Source organism: Panthera tigris, chromosome A1 (genome assembly GCF_018350195.1).
Source record: "Panthera tigris isolate Pti1 chromosome A1, P.tigris_Pti1_mat1.1, whole genome shotgun sequence".
Classification (NCBI taxonomy): domain Eukaryota; kingdom Metazoa; phylum Chordata; class Mammalia; order Carnivora; family Felidae; genus Panthera; species Panthera tigris.
The window spans coordinates 98,470,309-98,497,857 of record NC_056660.1 but is presented as its reverse complement, the minus strand read 5'-3'; the positions used below and the strand labels follow the sequence as shown (position 1 = coordinate 98,497,857).

Below are 27,549 nucleotides of genomic sequence, written 5' to 3'. Positions count from 1 at the left end.
TATAGAAAATAAACTTTTTGGTATTGTTCTCAGCATTTAATAATGTAAAACTAGTGACAAACATCTTTAGAAAAAAAATAACAAAATAGTCCTTCAGTATTAAAATTTCTTCCTAAAAAGCATTGGGTCGAAGTTGGGGGGGGGGTGATATGTTATTAATGCATAGATGAGTTAGGCATGAATAAAATGAATCTAATTCCATCTCTTATAGTAAACCAAACTATTTGAAACCTGCAGGTCACTGTTTATCACAGGTCAGTTAAACACACACACACACACACACACACACACCATATTCAGCCTTTTCATGGTTCTGTGGTTTCTGGTGATGCAACTTTTTAAATAACGTAAACCTGGGATAGAAACAACACACGGCATACTTACCAGGTGGTTTTTTTATGCCACTTTGCTGAATGCAGAATTAATATATTTGGGCTTTTTATTGCTTGAGTAGAAAGTGCTCCTTATTTATTATTTTATGTTTATAATATAGAAATTAAAAAAAAAAACACAAAAAGTTTTTGAAATGGCATACATCACACTGTGGTAGTGGTTGATTTCCTCAAGATCGTCTTCTGTGGTTTTGGTGCAGTGGAAGGAGGCACAGTTGCAGGTCTGAGAGGGGGGAAGCTGTGACTGTGGCTTATTCCCAGTCCCCCATTCTCTAGGGGGAAAGGAGGGAGATGGGGTGGAGGAGGAAGCGGGGGGCCTGGGTGAGGAAGCTTTCCCGGTGGGTGGACAGGTTCGCTGTGTAAGTGGACCTCCCTGTTTTTTACGTTATACCGGGGGTCGCAGTCCGGACAGTAGCCATGGTACTGCACTTTCTCATTAAACCGAACTCGCTCCCGAGGTCCTGCCTGGAGACACCTGTCTTTTTCAGGTCTGTGCATCAGAGGCTGTGCTGGAGCCTTGCCCAAGGTACCGGGGGGGATGCAGCAGACATCTCCGTTGGGAATTTTGTTCGGCGGCCCTGGCAAGCCTCCGTTTCGCAGAAGGGTTCCATTGGTCTTTAGAGGATTGGCGGCTGGCACCACTCTTTGGGGGTCGTCACACTTCACAGGTGTCAACCGTGGGGGAGGCGGCGGAGGGTTTGGCTTTCTCAGGACGGTGAGGATAGCAGAGGGGTGTGCGGGGGGTTTAATGAGAGGGGCATTGGCCTGCACTTTGATCTTCTCTATGCTCGAGGCTGTCGTGCCGCTGGAGCTACTATTCAGGGTGTCCGTCTTGGAGCTGTCGGTCATCTCATCCTCCAGCTGTAGGTCAGAGGTCAGGGTGTCAATCTGGTCAACCACCTGGTGGAAAGGACAAGGTAACTGTGGTGAAGAATGACCCGAAGCAAAACATCCTAGAAACGATGTCTCCCTGTCTAGCTGTAATCGGCTATGTGAGTCTTAATGAATACTGGAGTCCACTGTTGCTCAATGTTACCATTAAAGAAATTTATAGAATGGTTACCATAGGAGCGTCGACTGTTTGATAACCTAAGGATTTCATATGCCCGCCATATAATATATGACTTACGTACACATTCTATTCCCGACTCTGCTGAACCCACCAAAGATAAAAACCCTGATGCACAAACATAACTTATTTTTAATATCAAGGGGTGGGGACTTTCTCCCAGCTCAGCATGTAGAAACCTATGGGACAAACACTAATCTCGTGCTAAAAATGAGAAAAGCCAGATACTCTGCAAAATCATCACTTTTCTTGAGACCATCACAGAACTGAGATCACAAGGATTCCCAATGAACTGATCCGGAAAGAGTCCCCAGCCCTCTATGGAGAGAAAGGACACAACGACTGCTTCACCTTTTGCAAATCACAGGGAACAGGCAGCCTCCGTGAAAGTGCGGAAACAGCTGGAACTTGAATGAATAATTAAAGGTGGTGTATGTGCTATCATGACAATTTAGAATTCCCAGGAGCTCAGACACAAAACAGTCTGTCTTCACTCATTCCATGGGCCTCTCACATGGGGTGATGAGGGTGAGAATAGAATGAATGAGTCCCTCTTGGGCACACAGGCATAAAACCCCAGGTATTTCCCAGATCTCTGTCCCTTATAAAACAGATCACTTAAGCATTAAAGGAAGAGGTTAAAAAACAAAAAAACACCTGTAACATCTAAGACACAGGCAACAGTCTCCTGCTTCTGAGAAGGGGTAGGAACCTCAGCTGTTTGACTCTGGGGAAGGGGGCAGGGACTTCTCTTGGACCCGGGAACTTATGCTACAGATGTGTGCTATCACTTGGAGGAGGGACTCAAGTTACAGAATCTCAAGACCTGCCCTAGACACAAGGCAGAGTCAGGGGCATCAATGAGTCTTGCAGAACCATCAGACCATGATGCATGCCCCTACCTAGTGAAGGAGAATTGATGTGAAGACAGAGAAGTCGGAGGGAGCACCTAAGGCAATGCACTTCTAAGGATGTTTGGCAAGGTCACCAGGGGGTCACAGTGTTAAAGCCACTCATGGAAGGTATCTAGCATCACCCATAACAGGCTTGCCTTAGGGTCTCAGTCCTGTCCAGTCATTGTCTGGGGGGCAGCTCGTGGGAAGCAAAGCATGTGCTCAAATGCTGGGTATCAGAACACAGTCATTTACACTCCCTGGGTCAGAGATCTCCGAGTCCATTCTCAGGGTTGCCATCAATGAAGACGGAAAGGTTACAGATTACTTTTTAAATTTTTTTTTTTAACGTTTATTTATTTTTGAGACAGAGAGAGACAGAGCATGAACGGGGGACGGTCAGAGAGAGGGAGACACAGAATCCGAAACAGGCTCCAGGCTCTGAGCTGTCAGCACAGAGCCCGATGCGGGGCTCGAACTCACAGACCGCGAGATCATGACCCGAGCCGAAGTCGGACGCTTAACCGACTGAGCCACCCAGGTGCCCCCAGATTACTTTTTAAATAATTCATTTTTGTAGGGAGATAGTCTTTTTTATCTCACATCTCCATATGCAGATTTTTCTCTCCTAATTCGGGCCTAGGTTTGTTCAACTGTGAAGTTGGCTCTTTGACACATGGTGGCAGAATTGGGCTCAAAATGAAAACATCCGAAGCATCCAGAATTTAGGGAAGAGGTAGAGATTTCACTTCTTCCTCATGAGGGTCTTAAGTGACTGCTTCTTGCTACTGCTGCCAGAGCTCAGCCTTCTATTTTAGCTCCTAAATACTGTATATATTAAATCCACTTCTCTGCATTTTCATTTCTTTGGTCCTAGTCTGAGCCACCATTATTTACCATATGGGCTCTCCAAAGTCACCTTGCTTCCCCTTTTCATTTCTGTAGCGTCAGTGGATTTTTTAAAAATAGAAATGTGCTCTTGTCGACTCCCTGCTTAAAACCTTTCAGTGCCTCTTTATTTCTCCTGTGAGAAAGATCAATTCTTAACACTGTCTCCAAGGTCTTGTATAGTCTCACTCGGTGTTGTGCTGGCCAATGTTTAACAGCTGGTTTTTACAGGTATAAGGGAGTTCTGATTTGAAAAGTGTGCCAATTTCCTTGGTGTAAACTCCCACTGTGGTCAATTTCAAGTCAGTAAATGTGACATCACTGTGTGTGAGGTTGGAAAGTAATGCACAGTTGCACATCATTATAAGATGTTTCTACCATGCGGACAGAATAGGCAAAAATAAACTCAGGAGAGGGGCGCCTGGGTGGTTCAGTCAGTTGAGCGTCCGACTTTGGCTCAGGTCATGATCTCACGGTTCGTAGGTGTGAGCCCCATGTCAGGCTCTGTGCTGACAGCTCAGAGCCTGGAGCCTGCTTCGGATTCTGTGTCTCCCTCTCTCTCTGCCCCTCCCCTGCTCATGCTCTGTCAATCTCTCTCTCAAAAAATAAATAAACATTAAAAAAATAATTAAAAAAAGAATAGATAACCCCAGGAACACAAATAACAGTAAAATATAGTAAAATAATTACGAATGACTTGGGATAATTAGACAACCTTTATTTTTAATGTAATTTATTTAATATGAGTTTATATACTTCTATTTTTAATAATGGGTATTCAGCAGGTGGCTCACACAAAATTTCTGAAAATATAACACTTGGTCCTTTTTAGCCAGTACAAGTCGCAATTGTACTGTACAGAGATAACACATCACCACCATCTCTCCTCTTCAAATGACTACCTCAACTCTAATAAATCTCCCTTTTTTAAAAAAAAATATTTATTTTGGGAGAGAGAGAGAGAGTATGCGCATGCACGAGCAGGGGGAGGGGCAGACAGAGAGAGGAGAGTGAGAACCCCAAGCAGGCTCTGTGCAGTCAATGCAGAGCCCAGTGTGAGGGGCTTGATCTCATGAACCATGAAATCATGACTTGAGCCAAAATCAAAAATTGGACACTTAATCAACTGAGCCACCCAGGTGCCCCTAAATTTCCCCTTTCCTTTCTGTTCTCAAACCTCTCAGGTCTTCTTTTAGACCCTCATCATTGCCAGTCTGCTTCCTGCCACAGGACATTTGCACATACTAATTTTTCTTCTTGAGATGCTGTGTCAAGTCACAATAAGTCTTTGTAACAATACTACTGCAATTTCCTCCTCCTACTACTACCATCTGACTGCACTCTCCCATAGAGGTCATGTTAATTTGTTAAATATTCCCAGGAAACCCTATTTCTTTCATTCAAAGCATTCACATACTTTTTGATTGTTTAGTAGTAAGAGTATTGGAATAGTCTTCCCTCTCTAGACTCTAATCTCAGTGAGATCAGAGACCTTGTTCGTTTTTACTCTTGTAACCTAAAGGCCTAACGTAGTGAATGGCACTCAAAAGGGGCTCAATAAATACTCGTTAAATAAATGCATCGAGGGTTATTTCTTCAGTTTAACAGTGAATGAAAACATGTTATATCTTATTTGATTCCTGAAGTTGTTATTTTTAAAAGACACATCTGCTCAGTTATTCTAGAATAAAAGAGGGGACAAGGGATCTATCCAGAAATGATCCAGAGCTGGTTCCACATTCTGCAGCTCTAGCCCAGACACCCTGGAAATTCAAGTGGCAGGGCACCTAAACAATGTGAGAGATAGAGGGACAGTTTCGGCTCACAGGCACTGTATGCTATTTAACATGGGGAGACTACTGACCCTGAGGCTTTTATCGCATTAAATATCTGCAGAGAAGGAGGGAAAGCTGGTCTACTCTGAAGGAAGTGAAGCTCATAGTCAAAGATGAATTAGTACTTCCCGGGTCTCTGATACAAGTGAAACCTTGATTGAGAGTAACCTGTTCTGTGAATGTTCCTCAAGACGAGCAAACATTTCTAACAAATTTTAACTTGGTAAACGAGTGATGCCTTGCAATACAAGCAGTATGTGATGCCGAATGTCACATGATCACAGCTGAGCCAATGGTTTTTGAAATTCGCTTTGATAGACGAGTGCTTTGGGTTACAAGCTTGTTTCCGGAACAAATAATGCTCACAAACCAAGATTTTACTATAGTTTCATAGCTCCTGCCTGGTTTTAGTCTCTACATTGTTATTTCCTGAGTGCCTACAAAATGCCAACAGAATAAAAAACTAAAACCGACAAAATGTAGTTGACCCTTGAACAACACAGGTCTTAGGGGTGCTTCTTTGTGTAGCCAAAGATTTGCATCAGTTGCATCAGTTGAGTCCCCAAAACTTAACTACGAATGGCCCACCATTGACTGGAAGCCTTACTGATGACATTAACAGTTGATTAACATACAGTCTGTATGGTATATACACTATATACTGTATTCTTAGAACAAAGTAAGCTGAAGAAAAGAGTTTATTAAGGAAATCCTAAGGAAAAGGAAATACATTTACACTATTGTACTGTACTTATTGAAAAAAAATCAGCATATAAGTGGACCCACATTATTCAAACCTGTGTGGTTCAAGCGTCACCCTTACCGCTCTCAGGGAGCAGGGAATCTAGTGCAAGGGCCTGGCTTTAATTAGATACTCAAACAAACAACAGTCACAGTACAAATGCCCCAGGAGTTCTGAATGACAAATCAAGATACTATAAGAGAAGAATAAAAACACCTCATCAGAAAAGTCAGCAAGGCCTCCTGAAGGATGAGTGGCTGTTAACTAGTAGGAGAGGCGTGATTCCAGAAGTCCACTCAGGAAAGAGCCTGACAGAGGTCCTTCGACAGAAGACAGCGCCTGAGGGTGAGCAAAAAAAGAATACTCTAGGCTGAAGAGCACCGTGTGAGGCCTGAGAGCTAGCTAGCAGTCAGGTGGGAGAGTCCTTGCCAAGTGCTGATCAAGTATCATATTTTTCAAGGGTTCCAGAAGTGAGAGAAGCGATGTTCCAAGAGACAATGAATGGCTACTTTTCAAGAATGGAAGCATCACCTGATTCAAGAAGTACACAAACTGAAAGAGTTTCAACAGGACAATAGAAACAAATCTACAGTCAGACATACCATAATGAAAACACAGAACACAGAAGAGTGGAGGAGTCAAGGACAGGCTGCCCAAAATGAACCACAATGGCATATTAATTATTTTGCATCGAAGCTACTTGGGAACTAGCCCAGTGGTTACTTGGGAACCAGGCCACAAGGACACTCAAACCCTTCTATGTCCCATGAAAGCAGAAAATAAATCTTTTGTATCAAAAGCACCTTCCCTGTACTAAGAAGTAAAAAGGCAACCTTATCCCCATAGATAGGAACTTCAAAGACAAGAAAACTGTAGAAACAAACCTGAATCACTAAATTCTACTCCTACAACCAAGACTACACTACATGTTAACTAACCTGAATTTAAATAAAATCTTGGAAGAAAAAAAAATCTTGTTACTTTTTTACCAGTTTATCACCTGAGCCCAAATTCTGCTTAGAATTCCTTAACTAATTAAAGTTCTCAAACATCTGCTTTTTTTTTATCCTGTCGATTCTTAAAGAATTCATTTCTCTTTGTCTAAAATGTATAAAACTGCCGGCCTTAGTCATCTATTTGGGTATATTTCATTACTGGACTTCCATGTACACATAATAAACATTTTTTGTTTTCTTGTTAATCTATCCCACATCAATTAAATTCCTCAATCAGCTAGAAAAACCCTGCGAGGAAAGGAGGAAATGTCTCCTTCTCCTAAGAAAGTAATGATAAAAAATTTTACAACAATAAAACAAGAGGCACCAAATATGTATTGAGTAACAAAAATCAGGCTGACTGATTTTGAAACAAGCAAGAGAAGTCAAAGAAAATTTAGGAATATGTTTCATAATGAAAGAAAGCCATCGGAAATATAGCTGAACTCTTTTGTAAAAGTGAGGGTGAAATCGACATTGTTAGACAATGAAGACTAAGAGAGTGTGCCTTCCACAGCTCAGTGTTGAAAGTACTGATAAAGGACAATTCAGAAAGAAGTAAAAAACCAGGAGAAAGGGCTGGAATACAAGCAGCATAGATGAGCAGAGACATTGTAAAATAATAAAAGTGTTCATTTATTACAAAACAATAATATACTAATGACTAGTTTGAGAGAGGAGAAAAATGTGTAGGTAAAATACTAGGGAAAGTGACATCTGATTGGAGAACAATCAAGAGTGAAAGCATTTTCAGCTCACAGTATTTGTGTGTGCATAAGGAATCACTAGCTATCTGATACTGATTATGATTCATTGACTCAAGAACGCATATGAAAAAATTTTAGGGACACTACTGAATTAATAGACAAATGTATACTTTCTAAAACAATGAAATAATGAAATAAATAATGAAATAATAAAATAATGAAAACGCAAATAAGAAAAAATTAGCAAATTCTAAAAAGGCAGAAAAAAAAGAACACAGCAAACAAAAATCTGCATAAGATAGAAAAACTTCAAATATATTAGTAATCATAATAGATATAAGTAGATTACAATAATTTATTCAAAAAGGGACATGGATTGACATAAAGTGACACCCATAAGATACATCAGGCAAATAGTCTCATGAAACCTGATACAGCTCTACAAACACTAAGCCAAAACAATCTAAATTTTTCTTAAAACGCTATTGTATCAGTACTAATTTAGGCGAAAAAAAAAAAGAATGAAGCAAACTTTAGAGTTTATGTACACATATACACATGAAAACTGGAAAAAAATGATATGAAAAAGTAACTGACACAACGCAAATGCCAAATTTCCAAAAATAATGAAAATGCCAACGACCTCACAAGAAATCAAGGGAGGACAAACTGAGACAGATGCAATAGGCTTTCTTACTCAATATTTGTGAAAACAAAATAATCTGATAATTCCAACCGATGATGATGATGTGGTGGATAAACGGGAACTTCATACATTGCTAACGTCTATATCAATTCAGTCTGTTGGGAAAATGTTTGACAACATCCTATAAAGTGGGTAAGGTCCACATCCTACAATATAGGTCTTTTATGAACAAAGCCTACACTACTCCAGAGGAACTTGAAGAGATGTGCATAGGGTTGAAGAAGCATAGTTCCTTGCAGGCTGTTTGTTTTCTCATAGCATAAGACGGGAAACAGTCTAAATATCTGTTAGCGAGTGACTGGGTATGAAAACTTAAAGTGGTTCAAAGGAAGTAACTAGAACTATATGTATCAGCAGGGGTAAATCCCAAAAAACTAATGTTGAATGTAAAAAAGTTAAAATATACATACTCAGTGTGTCTGTGTTGTTTATATAGAGAAGGGTGGTTTCATTTCTATAATGTGAAAATAATACACGCCAAGTTTAGGCAAAGATAAACGGGAATGGATTATCAAGAGGCAGCAGCCCTACAGCTAAAACACTTTATTTCTTTTAAAACTTGATGTAAAGTCAAGGCGCCTGGGTGGCTCACTTGGTAAAGCCTCCAACTTCGGCTCAGGTCCTAATCTCACCACTTGTGAGCTCAAGCCCCGCACCCAGCTCTGAACTGACAGCTCAGAGCCTGCAGCCTGCTTGGTATTCTGTGTTTGTGTCTCTTTCTCTGTCCTTCCCCCGCTCGCTCTCTGTCCCCCCCAAAAATGAATAAACGTGAAAAATATAATTTAAAACTTGATGCCAAGTAATTTTGATAAAGGGTTAACATTTGTTAAGCCTTGGTTACATTCATTACATTATTTATTTTCTGTCATGTGTGAAACATTTTATAACTTGAAAATAAAATAAATAACACTGGTTAAATAAAGTTAGAAAGAAAGAATATAAGTAATTCTTAGAGCTGCCATGTGGAGAACATATTGAAAGGTGCTGAGGTTTATTTGCTTGGCTGGTTAGATTCTATGGCAGCCAAGCGAGAGAGGAATAAATTAGCTAGACAAGGAATACACTGTGTCCTTATAATTACGCTTCAGTGTTTCCCGAAACTCTTTTAAAGTATCATATTGCGACGAAAGGAATCATAATCACAGGCACGATGGAATTAAAGAGAAAAGAAAATGAGAGAAAGTAGGACTAGAGGGACAGATTATTGGCAGATATTGGGAGGTGAGAAGAAACAAGACATTGGTCATCAGTCGAAGAACAGGCACACCTAACCGTTAGACGCAAAGGACAAACGTGTGCCTCAAATATGAAACTGAGCCATCTGTCTAATTGTGGCTACTCAGGTCGATAGAGGACTCTGCTAATGGCATTGGCGGAGAGATTTAAAGAAAGGACAAGGGCAGGTGAAGTGCTTGATGATTCTAGCAGGTTCTGGTTAACATCACATACAAAGAAGCTATGGTTTGATTGTAGAATAATTAAGAATAATGGTAACTGTGATTTAGGAATCGCATAAGCTCAAGGTTTTCACGTCTGGGGAATAGCCCTAAATATCTTCGTAAAAGAGAAGCAGATTTGGCAGAAATGAAGTGATCATGTGATCTAAGTTATTTGTGGAAATCCAAAAGTCATTTCTATTAATTCTATAAATACTAAACTACGAAGAATAAAAATAAAGACGATGTAGAGTCATCATTAGAGTGAAATTTGGGACAAACAGATTTACCCAGAATGAAAAAAGGAATTAGGAGATCCTTTACCTATGTTCTCACGTGGCTTTATCCTTTTGTTAATTCCTTTTTATTATATCCTTTCATTATTTTATTAACGGATTGGAATTATCTATTTATATGTGTTCCACTCAGACCATGTAAGCATGGATTTCCATCTGCTTCCCTGGCAGAGAGCACTGATTGCACAGAATAGGTAATATGCTGGGCGAGAGAACTGGACAAAAGTAGTCTCTGGGAGAAAAGTCATGTCTTGACCTCCTTTCCATCCCTCCTTCCTAGCTTTCCCAACTGGGGTCTGGTTTTCAAGGTCTTCAAACTCACCAATTTCAGATGGTTTCAGAAAGGCACAAAGGAGTGGATTAGGAAGAGAAAAAGGAAGGCAGAAATAAAGCATTGGTGACACGTGACAACCTCTCCTCCTATGTTGTTGACTCTTCAAGCCTAGCTCCACAGTTTGGCACAGAGAACATTTCAGTCACTCTCCCAAACAATGAAGATACTTTAAGTGTTATGTGTGTCTTTAAATATCTGTCTATATTGCTCTAGATGTATTTAGAACTTTTCTAAATCCTACTTATCTTGTTTAAGTAAAAACCACATAATACATAGTTCAATTGCCTCAAAAACAAAGAAAATGATCTTTAAATTTGAGTGAATCTTTCTCTAGGGTCTCTTCGGTAACAACTCTCAACTATAAGCATTTCAATTACAAACTTAATGAGAGAAAAGAAAGAATTTAACCCCAACTTGAGTCTATACAAGAAAATTTATGCATTCTTCTAAGGTCTTTGATGTTGATTTGTCAAAACAACCACATTTTAAATATGTGGCATCAGAAGCAAAGATCTAAAAAGAGAAATGAATGGGAGTCACAGGAATTTCTACCAAGAGAAAAAGAGAGATGAAAACATTCCCTCCGCATAGCTATAGACCATGCTCAATGGTGGAATTTGAGAAACTGAACAGAAGACCGTAGGGGAAGGAAAGGAAAAATAAGTTGCAAGCAGAAGTAAAGAAGTAAACAAGATTGAAAACAAAAACAACACCATCATTCCTGTCAAGCCTGATCAATAGAAAAGCAAGATAAAGCTGTAATGCAATTTGTCTTATTTTCTGTGTGTTCAGTTGGGTTCAACAAATATTTCTTAGGCAAATACTATTCATCTGTTATTACATGAGGCACTGAGGACTAAAAAAAAAAGGATTTTTGTTTAATAGGGACTGATATTCTGTACTTAGTATCTTCCTCTCCGAATCATATTTAAATGAGAGTACAGGGGGAAAAAAGCAATAAATTCAGAAAATTTTCTCAAAGTGGGGTATATATATGGATCAGAGATTTTTATAAATACATGGATGAATTAATAAAAAGGTGGAAAAAGCACTGATGGAGCCTCAGAAGAATTTCAGATCTGCAAGTGGGATATAGACAGAGCGAGAGTGAGAAGTAACGTAAAAAGTAGAGTGTGAAGCTATTGAGTGACTGTAATTCACAGTGGAAAACACTGTGTCGAATGGCCTCATGCTCTTTTAAGGGCAGCAAGGTTAGCAACATGGTAATAGTCCATACCCCAAAGAAAACCTGAGATTCTAGCTATAAGGAAATTGAACAATGTCTCTGGATAAGTAGGCTGAGTGTAGTTGGTAACTCAGAGCAGAACTCTTCTCCGTTATGTTTTAGATGGGAATGTGCTGGAACTGAGGTAAGGACAGCTAGTTTCTCTCTATCCCCATACTCTGAAGTAGTGGACACCCATGTGACATATTCAGAACATTCAATCAGCACTGCGCCATCCTATTATGGGAAAGACTACAGGACATCTATATACTGTAAATATACGCCTGAGGATCGTAAGATAATTTGGGGTAAACAATAGCACAAAAGAGAAAAATCAGGATGAATGTATAGATCAATACTGAAGATAAAACTGCCATTATTAATGAGCCAAAGGGTACTTTACAGTCACTCTAATTAATGGGCTACAGAGATTTGAGAATGTCTTGCAGCTATAAAATAAGAACACACAGTTATAAAAGAATACAGCAGACATAAGAGAAATACTGGGAATATAAAACATAAATGCTAAATTGAAAAAGATGCATAGAAAGCCTGATAGATACAATCTAAGAAATATTCGCAACCATAAAACAAGAATTTTTTTTTTTTTTTTTTTTTAATGAAAGGAAAATACAAGAAAAAAGTTAAAAGACATGGAGAGCAAAAAAATCTACCCTGGGGCTCCAACTGGTTGGGAAGTTCCAGAAAAAGGCGGGGGTGAGGGATATGTGATATGGCAATGGTCAAAGTATTAATAACAGAAAAGAAATTCATAGTTGATTATACAACTGGACCTTCAGTAGGAAAGCATCAACTGAGGGCTCATCAGGATAAATGAAAAAGAAAACAAATTCGATCATCTACCAAACTAACCCAGGACATGCAGAAAGAAACGAAAGTGAGATAACCAGGGCGCCTGTGTGGTTCAGTCAGTTAAGCATCCAACTTCAGCTCATGTTATGATCTCACATTTCACAAGTTTGAACCCCCCATCAGGCTCTGTGCTGAGAGCTCGGAGCCTGAAGCCTGTCACATTTCACAAGTTCGAACCCCCCATCAGGCTCTGTGCTGAGAGCTCGGAGCCTGGAGCCTGCTTCAGATTCCATGTCTCCCTCTAACACTTCTGCCTCACTTGTGCTCTGTCTCTCAATAAATAATAAACATTAGAAAAAAAAAAAAGAAAATGAGATCACCACAGTTCCTTAGGATGCACGAATGATGAAAAATATTTTTACCAGTAACTTCAAAGGTTCTGGTTAGAGCGATTTCAGCCCCAATTCCACAACTGGTTAAATTAATAACTCACTGTAAGTGAAAATTAAAATATTTTTAGATATTAGGAACAAGGCCAGTTTACATCCCTTCTGTCTGCTCTTCAGACATGAATAACCTACAGTAACACAGTAAAATGGAATCCAAGAAAGGAACACCTCATTAGAACCAAGAAACATTATAACACAGAAACGTGAAAGCAAACAACTTAAGAATGACCTGTGCCACAGACCTAAAAACCATTTTAAACGAAAACAGGGAATCAGAAAGCTCCAAGAAAAAATAATAATGGATTACATTCAACAGGTCACATAACTGGAAATTGGTAACACAGCAGTGATATGGGGCAGTGTGGTTGGTTACAATTGTGTAAGAAGAGAATTCATTTGAATCGTGAATTGAATTTCCTTCTGGGAGGCTTCAGTTTAGAAACATATGTTTAAAATCATTTCTTACAAGTTCATTAACACTGCTTCATTCTATTTTTACTATTAAGATTATTGGTTATTGATTGATCTCTCCAACGTATGGAAAAAACAAAGGATCAATTCTTCATATTCCATAAAAATAAGCCAACTGATATGAGTTGAGGTTAAAAAAAAAGTGTCTGGGGGCGCCTGGGTGTCTCAGTCGGTTGGACGTCTGACGTCAGCTCAGGTCATGATCTCCCCATTTGTGGGTTTGAGCCCCGCTTGGGGCTCTGTGCTGACAGCTCGGAGCCTGAAGCCTGCTTCCAATTCTGCGTCTCCTTCTCTCTCTACTCTTCCCCCGTTCATGCTCTGTCTCTCTCTGACTCTCAAAAAATAAATAAATGTAAAAAAAAAATTTTTTTTAAAGTGCTTGAGCATATTACCTAGGTAGAAAATAAAGACAAATAGCTAAAAGGGGTTATGTCTGGGGAAAAGGACTAGATATTGGGTAAAGATGATAAAATGCCTTGGGTAAAGGTACATCCTTATGAAGAACCTGATTTGGAGATGAGGATATGAGTGCATGTAACTAGCTTGATAATGGTTAAAATCAGACCCAAGAAAATCTAAGATAAAGGATGAACGAGTCCTACTTCTTCCCCATGGAGGCTAATCTTTATGATACATTGCACATTAACAGGATTTGCAAGTATAGAAAAGCAGGAGTGATTTACTCTTTCCAAGCAGGTCAATTGGCAGCATTGGTCAGAGATAGTTTCAAGTCAGATGACACCTGGGAGAAGACTTGAATGATAAAATAAAATTTGGAGGAAAAGGAATTTCTTGGCAGAGGCAACAGCATGAAGGTATGAAGTACATGTTTTTTTTTTTAAGTTAATTTATTTATTTTGAGAGAGGGGGGTCAGAGAGGCAGACAGAGAGAATCCCAAGCAGCCTCTGTACTCTCAGTATGGGGGTCAAACTCGTGAACCATGAGATCATGACCTGAGACCAAATCAAGAGTCGGATGCTTAACCAACGGAGGTACCCAGGCACCTGTGAAGTACAAGTTTTCATGTGTTCCTAAAGAATGAAGTAGGAAATGGCAAGAGAACATGACACAAGGGTGAAACAGATAAAGGCCAGGTTGGGTGGGGGTGGGGAGGTAGGCCACATTAAAGAGTTTAAATGCCATAAATTGCAACGGTAAAGGTGAGTCCTCAGAAGGTTGAGGTTTATGGCACCGTCAAAAACAAAACAAAACAAAACAAAAAAGCATGAAGTTAGTGCTTTGATGGAGCAATACAGACAGACACACATGTTTCAGTAGGTTCATTTCCTTTAAGTCATAACTTACTTTACAGCCAGAGTATTGATAGTATGTAGAGAGCCTGTATCTAACTACAAAATTTAATTCCATACATTATTTGTCCAAAAATGTTAATGGACCCTGGCAGCCTTGGAAAATCACACATTTCAACAGGTCATGTTACTCGAACCATTAAATCATCCAAAATTTTTAACTCTACAATTTGCAATACCAAGAAGTTTGATTTTTTTTTAAGCCCGTAACACAAAAGTACCTGATTTCATTTAAATCACTTCCGCATAGAACTGTAAGCATTTCTGAGATGCTCCCGAAGGAAGTAGAAATCTTTCAGATGATTATACGGGCATACTTCATTTTATTATTGTGATTGGCTTTACTGCACTTTGCAGATATTGCAATTTGTACAAATTGAAGGTCTGTGGCAACCTGAATCGAGCAAGTCTGTTGGCATCATTTTTTTTTAAGTTTATTTATTTATTTTGAGAGAGAGAGCGCAAGCAGGGGAGGGACACAGAGAGAGGGAGACAGAGGATCTGAAGTAGGCTGTGTGTTGAGAGCAGAGAGCCCAATGAGGGGCTCTAACTTATGAACTGCGAGATCATGACCTGAGCCAAACTCAGATACTCAACTAAGTGAGCCACCCAGGTGCCCCTGCTGGCATCATTATTCCAGCAGCATTTGCTCACGTCATGCTTCTGGTGTACATTTTGGTAATTTTCACTGTATTACAGTTTCATTGCTGTTATATTTGTTAGGTTGATCTGTGACAAAGTATCTTTGATATTTCTATTGTAATTGTTTTGGGCACCATAAACCATGCTCATAAAAGATTATAAAATTAATCAATAAATAGTGTGTGTGTTCTGATGGCTCTACTGACCTGCTGTTCCCCCATCTCTCTCCCTCTCCTTGGGCCCCCCTATTCCCTGAGACACAACAATATTGAAATTAGGCCAAGTAATAACCCAACAATGGCCTGGAAGTGTGTAAGTGAAACAGAAAGCCACACACATGTCACTTGAAATCAAAAGCTAGAGATGATCAAGCTCGGTGAGGAAGGCACGTCATATGCTGAGAAAGGCTGAAACCTAGGCCTCTTGCATGGAACAGCCAATTGTGAACACAAAGGGAAAGTTCTTGAAGGAAACTAAACGTGCTACTCCGCTAAATACATGAATGATAAGAAAGCAAAACAGTCTTACTGCTGATATGGGGAAAGTCTTACTGGTCTGGATAGGAGATCAAACCAGCCACGACATTCCCTTAAGCCAAAACTCTCATCAAGTCTATGAAGGCTGACAGAGGTGAAGAAGTTACAGAAGAAAAGTCTGAAGCTAGCAGGTGTAGGCTCATGAGGTTTAAGCAAAGAAGCCAGCTCTCCAACATAAAACAGCAACAAGAAGCAGGAAGGGCTGGTGTAGAAGCCGGAGCAAGTTATCCAGAAGATCTAGCTAAAATCATTCATGAAGTTGGCCACACTCAACAACATATTTTCACTGTAGATGAAACAGCCCTGATTTTGTAAGAAGACGCCATCTAGGACTTTCACAGAGAAGAGAAGTTGGTACCTGGCTTCAAAGCATCAAACGACAGGCTAACTGTCTTGTTAGGGGCTAATGCAGCTGGTGACTTTAAGTTGAAGCCAGGCTCATTTACCATTTTCAAAAATCCTAGGGCCTTTAAGAATTATGCTAAATGCCTGTGCTCTATAAATGGAACAACAAAGACAGGATGACAGCACATTTGTTTACAACATGATTTACTGAATATTTTAAGCCCACTGTTGAGAACTACTGCCCAGGAAAAGACAAAACAAAAATAACAACAAAAAAACTCAGGATCCCTTTCAAAATATGACTGCACCTGGTCACCTAAAAGCTCTGATGGAAAGATACAATGAGACTGACACTGTTTTCATTCCTGCTAACACAAAACCATTCTTCAGCCCATGGATCAAGTCTTCATTATTGAAGAAACACACTGCACAAGGCTATAGCTGCCATAGACAATGATTCCTCTGACATATCTGGGCAAAGTAAATAAAAAATCTTCTGGAAAGGATTCATCATTCTAGATGCCACGAAGAACATCTGTGATTCACTGGGAAAAAGTCAAAATATCAACATTCACAGGAGTCTGGAAGAAGTTGATTTCTACTCTCATGGGAAACTGTGAGGGGTTCAAGGCTTCAGTGGAGGAAATCACCACATTATGGTAGAAACAGCAAGAGAACTAGCATTACAAGTGGAGCCTGAAGATGTAACTGAACTGGTGCAGTCTCATGATAAAACTTTTTAACAAAACTTTTGAGAGAGAGAGAGAGCGCGCGCGCACACGAGTGAGCATGCAAGTGAGCGAAGGGCAGAGAGAGAGGGAGAAAGAGAATCCCAAGCAGGCTCTACACTGTCAGTGCAGATCCCAACATGGGGGTTGAACTCCTGAGCCATGAGATCATGACCTGAGCCAAAATCAAGAGTTGGATGCTCAACCGACTGAGCCACCCAGGCACCCCTCATGATAAAACTTGAATGGATTATGAGCCACTTTTGATGGATGAACAAAGAAAGTGGTTTCTTGAGATGGAATCTATTCCTCAGGAAGATGCTGTGAAGGTTACTGAAATACAACAAAGGATTGAGAACATGACGTACACTTAATTGATACGGCAGGGCAGGGTTTGAGAAGATTGACTCCAAAGTCAATAGTGTAGGTAAAATGCTATCAAACAACATCACATGCTACAGAGAAATCATTCATGAAAGGAAAAGTCAATGTGGCAAATGACACTGTGGCCTCACTTTAAGAAACTGCCACAGCCACCCCTCCCTTTAGCAACCACCCCTGTGACCACCCTGACCCATCAGCAGCCATCAATATCAAGGCAAGATATTCCATCAGCAAAGACATGATAACCAGCTGAAAGCTCAGATGATGGCTAGCATTTTTTAGCAATAAAATTTTTTAAATTAAGGTATGGACATTGTTTTTTTAAGACATAATGCTATTGCACACTTCATAGACTACAGTATAGTGTAAACATAACTTTTATATGCACTGGGAAACCAAAAAGAAAAAAAAAAACAACTCATTTGACTTGCTTTATTGGGATATTTACTTGATTGCAGTGTTCTGGAACTGACCCCACAATATCTCTGAGGTATGCCTATACACAATTTCTCATGGTCACATGCCAGCTAAATGCTTGCTCTTTAGAATAAATGTAAAACAATTAGGGGAGACAAAGTGCCATTAAAGCATAGCTTAGTTTCCTATAATTAAAATGTACTACACATGATGTAAGTCCCACATTTACTTGTCTATCAGTTTCAGCAAGCGAGGTATTTATGACTTTTCTTTCCCCTGTAACAAACATTATCCACAGATTATAATGGCTGAAATGCCTTTACTAACTTTCATAAGGTATCATGTTATTTTAACAGGCAACATGCTTCCACAGAGGCTGCTTGTAAAGTGTGGAAAAGGAAACATTCCTCATCATAATTGCTTTAGCAACTTAATAGATGTAAAAGACTCATCTCCTTGCACTTTGTGAGTATACACTTCGATAAGATTCCATTATGTTAACAATATTCAAGATGAGGTTGTAACTCATGTTAATGGAAGTGTACATGTTAACACAAGCATACAGCTCTAAATCTATCTTTTTGCATTTGTAAAAGTGTGAATGAAATAAACCTCAGGTTGTGCATTATGCTACCTACTGATGTTAAACTAGCTCAATAAAAATATTCTGTAAACATCATAAGGTTATATGAGCAAAATCCCCTGTCTACCCAATTCACCCTTCCATTTAATCTATTCCCTGCACTGCAGTCAGGCAGAGCTTTTAAAAATGTATATATATTTCTTACATACATTTATACAACATAAATAAACCTTACGTGGTATCCTATTGTTAAGATGCAGGACAAATACTTAGTAAGGTCATAATATCCCTCAGATCAGGGTCCTGTCTTCCACACCAGCATGCCCCTATGCTACTTTCCTCACTCTTTTCTCTTTTAATTTCATCCAGTGCTTCAAAGATGTTAAGCTCCCATCTCTGGATCTTTGCAGAAGTCATTGAGGGAGAATCTAGGAATCGGCATAGAAGTCTACCAAGACAGAGGCATTCCCCATTGTTTCCTTCCACAAAACACACACCAAATACACACACACAGTCTCACACACTTTGCCTACCCTTAAAACATTAGCCCACATTTCTCCTCTTCAAGGAGCCCTTCCAGAATGTTCTCAAGTTTTATACCACAGTCCTAGAGCTCCGATATCTGTGCTTCCCAGCACATACCACACACTAATATAGTGATTAACTGTGCATTTAGCTGTTTAATGCCTGTCTCCTTGGTGAGAATATAAGCTCCCAGAGGGCAGGGCATCCTATGCCTTTGTCTGGAACAGACATATTTATTGAATGAATAAATAACAAATACTTTAAAAATCAAATGAAAAATACCAGAACAAAACATTTTTACATAGGTACTGCTTGCAGTTTGGTGCATATTTATAAAGTTTTGGGGTGATGAACTTGGACTGTAAAAAAAAATGATATTCATGAGATTTCTCATTTACCTCTCCTTCTAATATATTATATATTATATATATATATAATAAAACAATAATTTTAAAGTTTTTAAAAATTAAAAATAATATATTAAAAAGATAAAAATTTAAAAATAATAAAAATAAAATATTTAAAATAATAAATATATTTTAAAATAAAATAAAAACTAAAACTGACATAAATAAAATAAAATAATAATAAAATTAATAAAAAATAAAATATATATTTAAAATAATTTAAAAATAATAATAAAACGATAAAAAATAAATATATATTTAAACATAAAAAATAATAAAAGCACATACACATATATATGCATATCTTAAAAATATGATACTTTCAGACACAGCTCTCTTGGAGAGAGGACACTAAGAGAACACATTAAAATAAACTTGTGGGGTGCCTGGATGGCTCAGTCGGTTAAGTGTCCAACTGCGGCTCAGGTCATGATTTCATGGCTGGTGAATTCAACCGCTGCATCTGTGCTGACAACTCAGAGCCTGGAGTCTGTGTCTCCTTCTCTCTCTGCCCCTCCCCTGCTCCTGCTCTGTCTGTCTCTCTCTCCCTCAAAATAAATAAACATTTAAACAAATTAATAAACTTGTAAGATTACTGAAACAATTCATTTATTGATACTTCTAAAGAAATATCTACATATACATTAAAGTGACATTTTGACATATGTTTTCAGTTTGCACATCTCAGATACTAAGCTAGATGTTTAGTATATAACACAGAGGAATAAGAAGTTAGCAAATTAGATCATTTTTTGTCTCAATTCCCCTAGAATCCATGTGGAATATGAAATTATTTGTCAAAAACATCAGGAAAACCCTGGTACTCCTTTCCATGGTATCTCAAGCACATAATTACACTATAGAAATAATAGCATGTATCAAACACTCAAAATAATGGTACTAGAAATGTTGATGTTGATACCACTATTTGATTTGAAGGGAGGTCATTTGGATGTGATTTTAATGCAGACTCACTAATTAATGCAATGGTGAAAGTGAGTCTTTCCTTTCTGATGTTAGTTCCCAACTTTGTCAATTAAAAAAAAAAAAAGAGAGAAGAAGAAAGAAAGAAGGAGACGTGTCTGTGCCATCTGTGGTAAGTGCTGTAATATAAGTAGGGATAAAATAATTTGAGAGGAGAGAGGGAAGAACAAGGAATTCTACCAGAGTGGGAGAAAACATGTCAGGGAAGGTCCTGGAAGTGTGAGAGGCTGGGTGTGGGTGTTGGTGTGTGTGTGTGTGTGTGTGTGTGTGTGTGTGTGTGTGTGTGTGTGGCGGGGGGGGGTGCATGCACTGGGGACACATGAAGGGTCAACACAGGAAGGAAGAACATGGGTAAAGACAGAAAGGGAAGATGACGGAGGTGAAGAAGTGGTAAAATGTGTTAAAGTGCCTTCAATACCATGCTAAATACCATGAGTTTGGCTTTTATCTGGAAAAAAAAAAGCAAGATTTGAATAGAAAACTGATGCGAGCATCTATGATTTCACAGACCCCTGAGGAAGTAGAAAGACGTTGCTATAAAGTAAGTCATTAAAAAAGATTACTCTCGTCATAAGCAAACCTAGGGATAATTACAGAAAATGATGCAAATGGGAAGGTTATATTACATTATTTTTGCCTTAGTGAAAACATGTGAAAATCTCATCTCTGAAAAAATCTTTCCTAACTAGAAACTACCCGGTCTAACTCAATTATGATGAGAGCATGCGTAGCATGAACGTACACAGGGACATTATCTGTGGTTTAATAAAGGTGTGCGAGCATTCTGAGAGTCCCCTCTGTGCCTGAGCCTGAGCACTCTTAATGGAATAAGGTGAGTTGTATTTGGAAATATAACACCTGCATGTCTAATGTAATGAACCAGAATACACGAGATGGAAGAGAAAGAAGGAATTTAAAATTTGGAATTCTTTTAGAATTAGCTTTCTGAGCATCTGTCTTCATTGTCACAGGGCTCTGGAGATACTTTATAAGAATAAATTACACATAATTTGAAAAACAATGAAAATTTTCACCAAAGAGAACCAGCAGCCACTTAAACGTGCTAGGACTTTGGAAAGTTATCTTTCAGGGTTCCCGTTCTGTTGAAAATTCCCTGAAAGACTTCAATGTGAATTTTTTTCTTCACAAAAACAGAGATTTCATAGTTTTCATGGCAAAAGCTATTCCTATGGGTTAGTTCTAACAACACTGTTGGCGAAGGTACTATACATCTACATGTTCTGCATATGGTATTTGGATAAGCAAAATGTAGACTATTTTTCTAACACTTTTAAAATATTAAGACAATGAATACATGAAATTTGCATTACTGTGAATTTGCATTAGTGTGAATTTGCATTACTGACTACTTTTTACTTCTCACAATAACCTTGCCTTCCCCACATCCAGTTTCAAATATTACATATTTTGCTTACAGTTAGGATAAGATTCTTACATTCTTTATATAACTACATTTAAAACTTTGCAATTACACAGTTAAACTTTTGGAAGCCATAAAACCTTGTTTATCTTCACAATTATAGTATCATTGGTTTAAAAAAAAAAAAAAAAAGCAAAGCCCCCTAGTGGCCAAAATTATATTTATAGTAAAACCTTGGTTTGGGAGCATTAACTTGTTCAAAAAACATGCTTGTAATCAAAGCGAATCTCAGGAACCATTAGCTCAGTTGTGATCATGTCACATTCGGTGTCTCATATTGCAGGACATCTCTTTGAAGGACATGTATTTGAATACATGCAGGACATGTATTTGAAATGTTTGCCCTTCTTGTGGAACGCTGGCAGAACAAGTTACACACAATCCAAGGCTTTACTGTAGTTCTGTAAATCACCAAATTCCCTATTACTATTAAAAAAATTAATTAGCTTATTTGTTACATTGTTATTATAAAATGCAGTTTTGTCAAAGTAAGATTCTCTCTTCTCCTGAGGTCTAATTTAATGAAAAGATGGAACAATTGTGCTATGTAAGTTAATTTCATTAAGAAAGGGATTTTTAAGAACGTTCCATGTAGTATGAAATTATGAGAGTGTAAACCATATGTTCTGTAATTTCAAGATCTAATACATGGATCTTGAATTAATCATAGTTATGTATATGGATTTTAGAACATACTATTTTCATGTATGTTAACCAATAGGTAGGGAATGATGACTAAATATTCCCGGTAATTTGTAAGATCTAGCCATTCAGGGGTGCCTGGATGACTCAGTCGATTAACTGTCAGACTTCGACTCAGGTCATGATTTCACAGTTTGTGAGTTGGAGCCCCGCGTCGGGCTCTGTGCTGACAGGTCAGAGCCTGGAGCCTGTTTCAAATTCTGTGTCTCCGTCTCTCTGCCCCTCCCCCACTGGTGTCCAGTCTCTCTCTCTCTCTCTCTCTTTCTCTCTCTGTCTCTCTTTCTCAAAAATAAACACTAAGAAAGTTAACAACAATAACAACAGCAACAAAAAAAGATCTAGCCATTCAACTTTTATTTTCTTTTGCAGAAGACTAGGGTTAAACATTAACATGAGAAATATATGAGGAATGTTCAGAAAGTAATACAGCATTTTCAAGCATCCCACAAAGTCGAGTGGTCAGATCCTACAGGAGGAAGGCATATGCATACACTGCAATAAATATAGTGAGTAGCAGCGAATACCACTGTGGAAAGGGAACAGAGAAAGACAGCCCTGTCTTGCCCTTTTTGAAAGATTTCTTTTTTTTAATTTATTTTTTTTATTTTTGGGACAGAGAGAGACAGAGCATGAACGGGGGAGGGGCAGAGAGAGAGGGAGACACAGAATCGGAAACAGGCTCCAGGCTCCGAGCCATCAGCCCAGAGCCCGACGCGGGGCTCGAACTCACGGACCGCGAGATCGTGACCTGGCTGAAGTCGGACGCTTAACCGACTGCGCCACCTAGGCGCCCCGAAAGATTTCAAGAGAAGCTAGAAAGATTGATTTTTATGTGCAATTTACAGATTTTTCAAGCAATGGTGCAATTAAAAAATAATTGTGCAGGCCAATCCCCCATATTCAGGCATTATCCGGCGGACACATCATCATTTGGGGACCTCTGGCTTAACAGACTCAGTGTCATTACATGGATATACCCCAGAATTAGTCTCTTTCTACACAATTGAAAAAAATATTTTGGACAAACCTTTCTCAAAATTGAAATACCCGAGGAGTGCCTGAGCGGCTAAGTCGGTTATGCAGCTGACTCTTAGTTTTGGCTTAGATCACCATCTTGCAGTTTGTGACTTCGACCCCTACATCAAGCTCTCCACTCTCAGTGTAAAGCCTGCGTCAGATCCTCTGCCTCCCTCTCTTTCTGCCCCTCCCCTGCTCGCACTCTCTCTCTCTCTCTCTCTCTCTCAAAAACAAAGAAAAACATTAAAAAATTTAAAATACCCAAATTAGCCTTTCTCAAACAATAAATTAACATAGGGCATATCTCTTAAAACATTTGTATTCAACCTTGTCATGGCCTTATCACATGTAGAAAGATGTGCACATATAGGCTTTCTTACCAGGACTGTTGCAGGAATATTTTATGACACAAGGATTTGTCTTCTTCATACATTCGCTGTTCTAATAGATATATTACTGAATACCATTACTGTTTAAAGTAAGTCAACTTTCCAACTTCCATATTTGCAACTGGTAAACAAAAGTTACCTTCAGTCCATCTCAGAACAGTATATAATGTCAGCTCAGGTCATGGTCTCATAGTTCATGGGTTCGAGCCCCACATCAGACTCTGTGCTGACAGCTCAGAGCCTGGAGCCTGATTCAGATTCTGTGTCTCCCTCTCTCTGCCCCTTGCCCACTCACACTCTGTCTCTCTCAAAAGTAAATAAATATTAAAAAAAAAAAAAGCAGAGTTTTCAAGATAGGAAAGAGTGAAGGTTTAACTTGAAACGTCATAATATACGATTTTCTAATTAATGTGTATCTTTCTAAACTCCTCAGAATGCTTCTTTTCCTAACCTTCAAATGCCCCTGTATGAGAGCTAGGTAAAGAACAAAATCTACTTACTTAAGACAGCAAGACAGATAGACAGCATTTCCCGGAAGCAATACAAAGGAAAAGTTTCTGGGTGATAACAAATGGGGGTAGGAGGTGTGCACTGAATGAAAATGTAAATGAAAAGACCATTCATTGTTTTACTTTGTAAACCCTGTTCAACCTTTTCAACCTTTTTTAGCACATGCATGCATTACTTTTACTCATACAAAGGGAAGTCGCAGGGAAAACTTACCAAAGTAGAATCCCCTTCTGCAGTAACAAATAAAACAACAAATAAGAAAAACTCTTGAGAGCAGACACTGCAGAACAAAAGAGGTGCAATTCATGGTCTTAAATTTGAAATACTATCAGCTAGGGCCACCTGGGTGGCTCAGTCGGTTAAGTGTCTGACTCTTGGTTTCAGCTCAGGATCAATGATCCCACAGCTCATGAGTTTGAGCCCTGCCATCGGGCTCTGTGTTGATGGTGTGGAGCTTGCATGAGATTCTCTCTCTCACTCTATCTCTGCCCCTACCCTGCTTGTGCTCTGTCTCAAGATAAATAACTAAACTTTTTTTTTTTAAGTGGTGAATTTTAAATACATTCAGCTAAAGAAAAAGAGGGTTTTAGCTTGATTCAGTACAGACCCTCAGATTTGCCTTAATGCCTCGGTATGATACGAGTGAAGTAATGTAAGTCCTCACATTCTCACAAATAACACCAAATAGGAAAACAACATGTGGACCGTGACTGTGTTGGGGCAGGACTGCAGAGGAGTGGAAGGTAAAACAAGGGAAGTGAGCAAAAGGGGCAGGGAGTTGGTAGCAGAAGCCTTGGGGCCAGGCTGAACTCAAGCAACAATACAACCCAGAAGGCCTTTCCCCGCACGCCCGTGACAAACCCCCGAATGCGGTCGGAGAATGAATTGGAACGCGACATTTGTCTATTCTACACGACGAGAGCAGTAATTCATGATACCTCTCCGTCCCTGCCTCTCCTCGCTCCGCTCCATTTCCCCCACGCCTTCAAGCTATGGGACTGTGGCTAGGACATGAAAGAATTCTGTCTTCACCTCGGGGCTTGCCTGGGAAAATAAATCAGACTGGAACACGATAGGAACACGGTAGAGAAAAGTCACCCACACTGCCTGACGCCCAGGGCAAGTTCCAAGCAGAGCGTGTTCAAGCTAGGCAAGATGAAAAGAACTGGCACAGAGACTCTATAAACACTATTGTGGCAAGGGCAGGGGGAAGAAAAACAGACACGTGGAACACATGCCAAAAAGGTGATGGATTCCATTTGGGGGAAACAGAAGAAAATGTGCCCTGAAGGCTCCGTGCTCGAGAAATACTTAATATGATACACTTATCCCATTATCTTAAGAATATCTACGTCTGTATCTATAGATACACAGACACATGATATATAGACATCTTGTGTGTGTATAAATATATTCACACACACAGAGTAAAAGAGAAACTGAAGAGCCAAAGAAACAAACTGAGCTCTAACGTACCATCATTAACTCAACTAATCAATACAATGCAAACGGCAAGGCAGAGAAGAGACATTACCAAAACTGAATTATGGACCTTGATAAAAAGACTTGGAGTCCAGGTGTGAATGCAGAATTCTTTGACAACTCAGGATTCTGTGTCAGGATGTGGCAGTGAGTAGGACAAGTGGGGTGCCCGGGTGGCTCAGTCAGTTGAGCGTCCGACTTCGGCTCAGGTCATGATCTCACAGTCCATGAGTTCGAGCCCCACGCCGGGCTCTGTGCTGACAGCTCGGAGCCTGGAGCCTGCTTCCGATTCTGTGTCTCCCTCTCTCTCTGTACCTCCCCCTCTCATGCTCTGTCTCTCTCAAAAATAAATAATCATTAAAATTTTTAAAAAGAAAAAAAAAGGACAAGCTCCTGGCCTCCCAGCCCCAACCACAACACATCATTCTCCTTTTCCCAACCTGGTCCTCTTCCCCCACGAGGGGCCTCAAAGGACACATGTGTATACCCCAGCCCATACTTCCAAGCTCCATCCATAGTCTCTGCTAACAGTCATCTTTTGGGCACTCCTCGGGTCTCAACATACCAGGAATTTGGTCGGCTCTCAGAAAGAAAGATCATGACAGGGAGCTACTACAAGTCCTTGAACTGTGTTTGGAGCTGACACTTGGGGAATTCCAGGATCTAGGATATTGGACTGCAATCTAGATGGGAAATACAGACTCCAGGTGGACATGTGTGCTGTGTCCCCTATGTTAGAAAGAGGAGGCAGAGTGCGGTGCTCTCAAATACAGTGTCTAGGGCAAAGGTCTATCCTGATTACATCTCAAGGCAAAATTTTCTTTTTTTGAGAGAGAGAGAGCATGAGCAGGGGAGGGACAGAGAGAGAGGAGGACAGAGGCTCTGAAGTGGGTCCTGCAGTGACAGCAAAGAGCCAGATGCAGGGCTCAAACTCACCAACTGCAAAATCATGACCTGAGCCTAAGTCAGGTGCTCAACTGACTGAGCCATCCAGGCACCCCTCAAGGCATTAATGATTGCAGAAATTATAGAGGAAATCATAGAGGATATCCATCATAAGAAATGTTGGTTTTCTTAGTAAATAGACTCCATTATTGTAAAATAAAATAAATAATATATTCAAAAGGTTAATTTATCTGAAAGGAAGGAACTAGTTAACTTGATTATTAAAACTACACAATCGCCTCTAAGAAATAAACAACAATGTAAGGATAGGCATCCAAGCAGAAAGGGCAAGTTCAAGGGAGACAAATCAAATTAGTATCAGAACTTCCCCAGAGCAGGGGCACCTGGGTGGCTCAGCTGGTTAAGTGTCCAACTCCTGCTCTTGGCTCAGGTCATGACCTATGGCTCGTGATCCAGCTCCACAGTGGGCTCTGTGCTCATGGCACGGAGTCTACTTGGGATTCTCTCTCTCTCTCTCTCTCTCTCTCTCTCTCTCTCTCTGTAATTCCCCTGCTTGAGCATGTGTTCTCTCTCTCTCTCTCTCTCAAAAGAAATAAAATTTAAAAAAGAACTTTCCCAGAGCAATATCAAATCACAGAAGATGGAATGGCAATGTGTATAAAGTTCTGGGAGGAAGAAAGTGTGATCCAAGAATGTCCTCCCCAGAAAAACTGCTGTGCAATATAAGGACAACCAACATAGTAGTCTCAAATCTCCAGTAACAAACTACCAAACACCAAAATTCCCCACCCTGAAAGATCACAGGAATAGCTGTGAAGAAAGGAATAGATCAATATTCATTGGCCATGTCTACACATCCTGAAGGAGAAAATTCATTACCACAGCATTTAAAAAATGATCCTTCAAGTACAGAGAGAACTGACAGAAAATCTCAAGTATATAGGAACACAAAAGACTACAAGATGTCTTAAACACATCTTTAAAAGTAA

General features: G+C 39.5%; 1 protein-coding gene across 2 annotated transcripts in view; it reads right to left on the bottom strand.

Annotated features, from left to right (window-relative positions):
* Window positions 1-269: 269 nt before the first annotated feature.
* Window positions 270-27,549, bottom strand: part of PRR16 (proline rich 16) — a 199,652-nt gene continuing 172,372 nt past the window's right edge. For both annotated transcript variants that reach the window (XM_042982674.1, XM_007086845.3), the window contains one exon: window positions 270-1,292. In XM_042982674.1, the coding sequence (XP_042838608.1) occupies window positions 537-1,292 (756 nt within the window). In that variant the 3' untranslated portion in view covers window positions 270-536. The remainder of the gene's footprint in view (window positions 1,293-27,549) is intronic.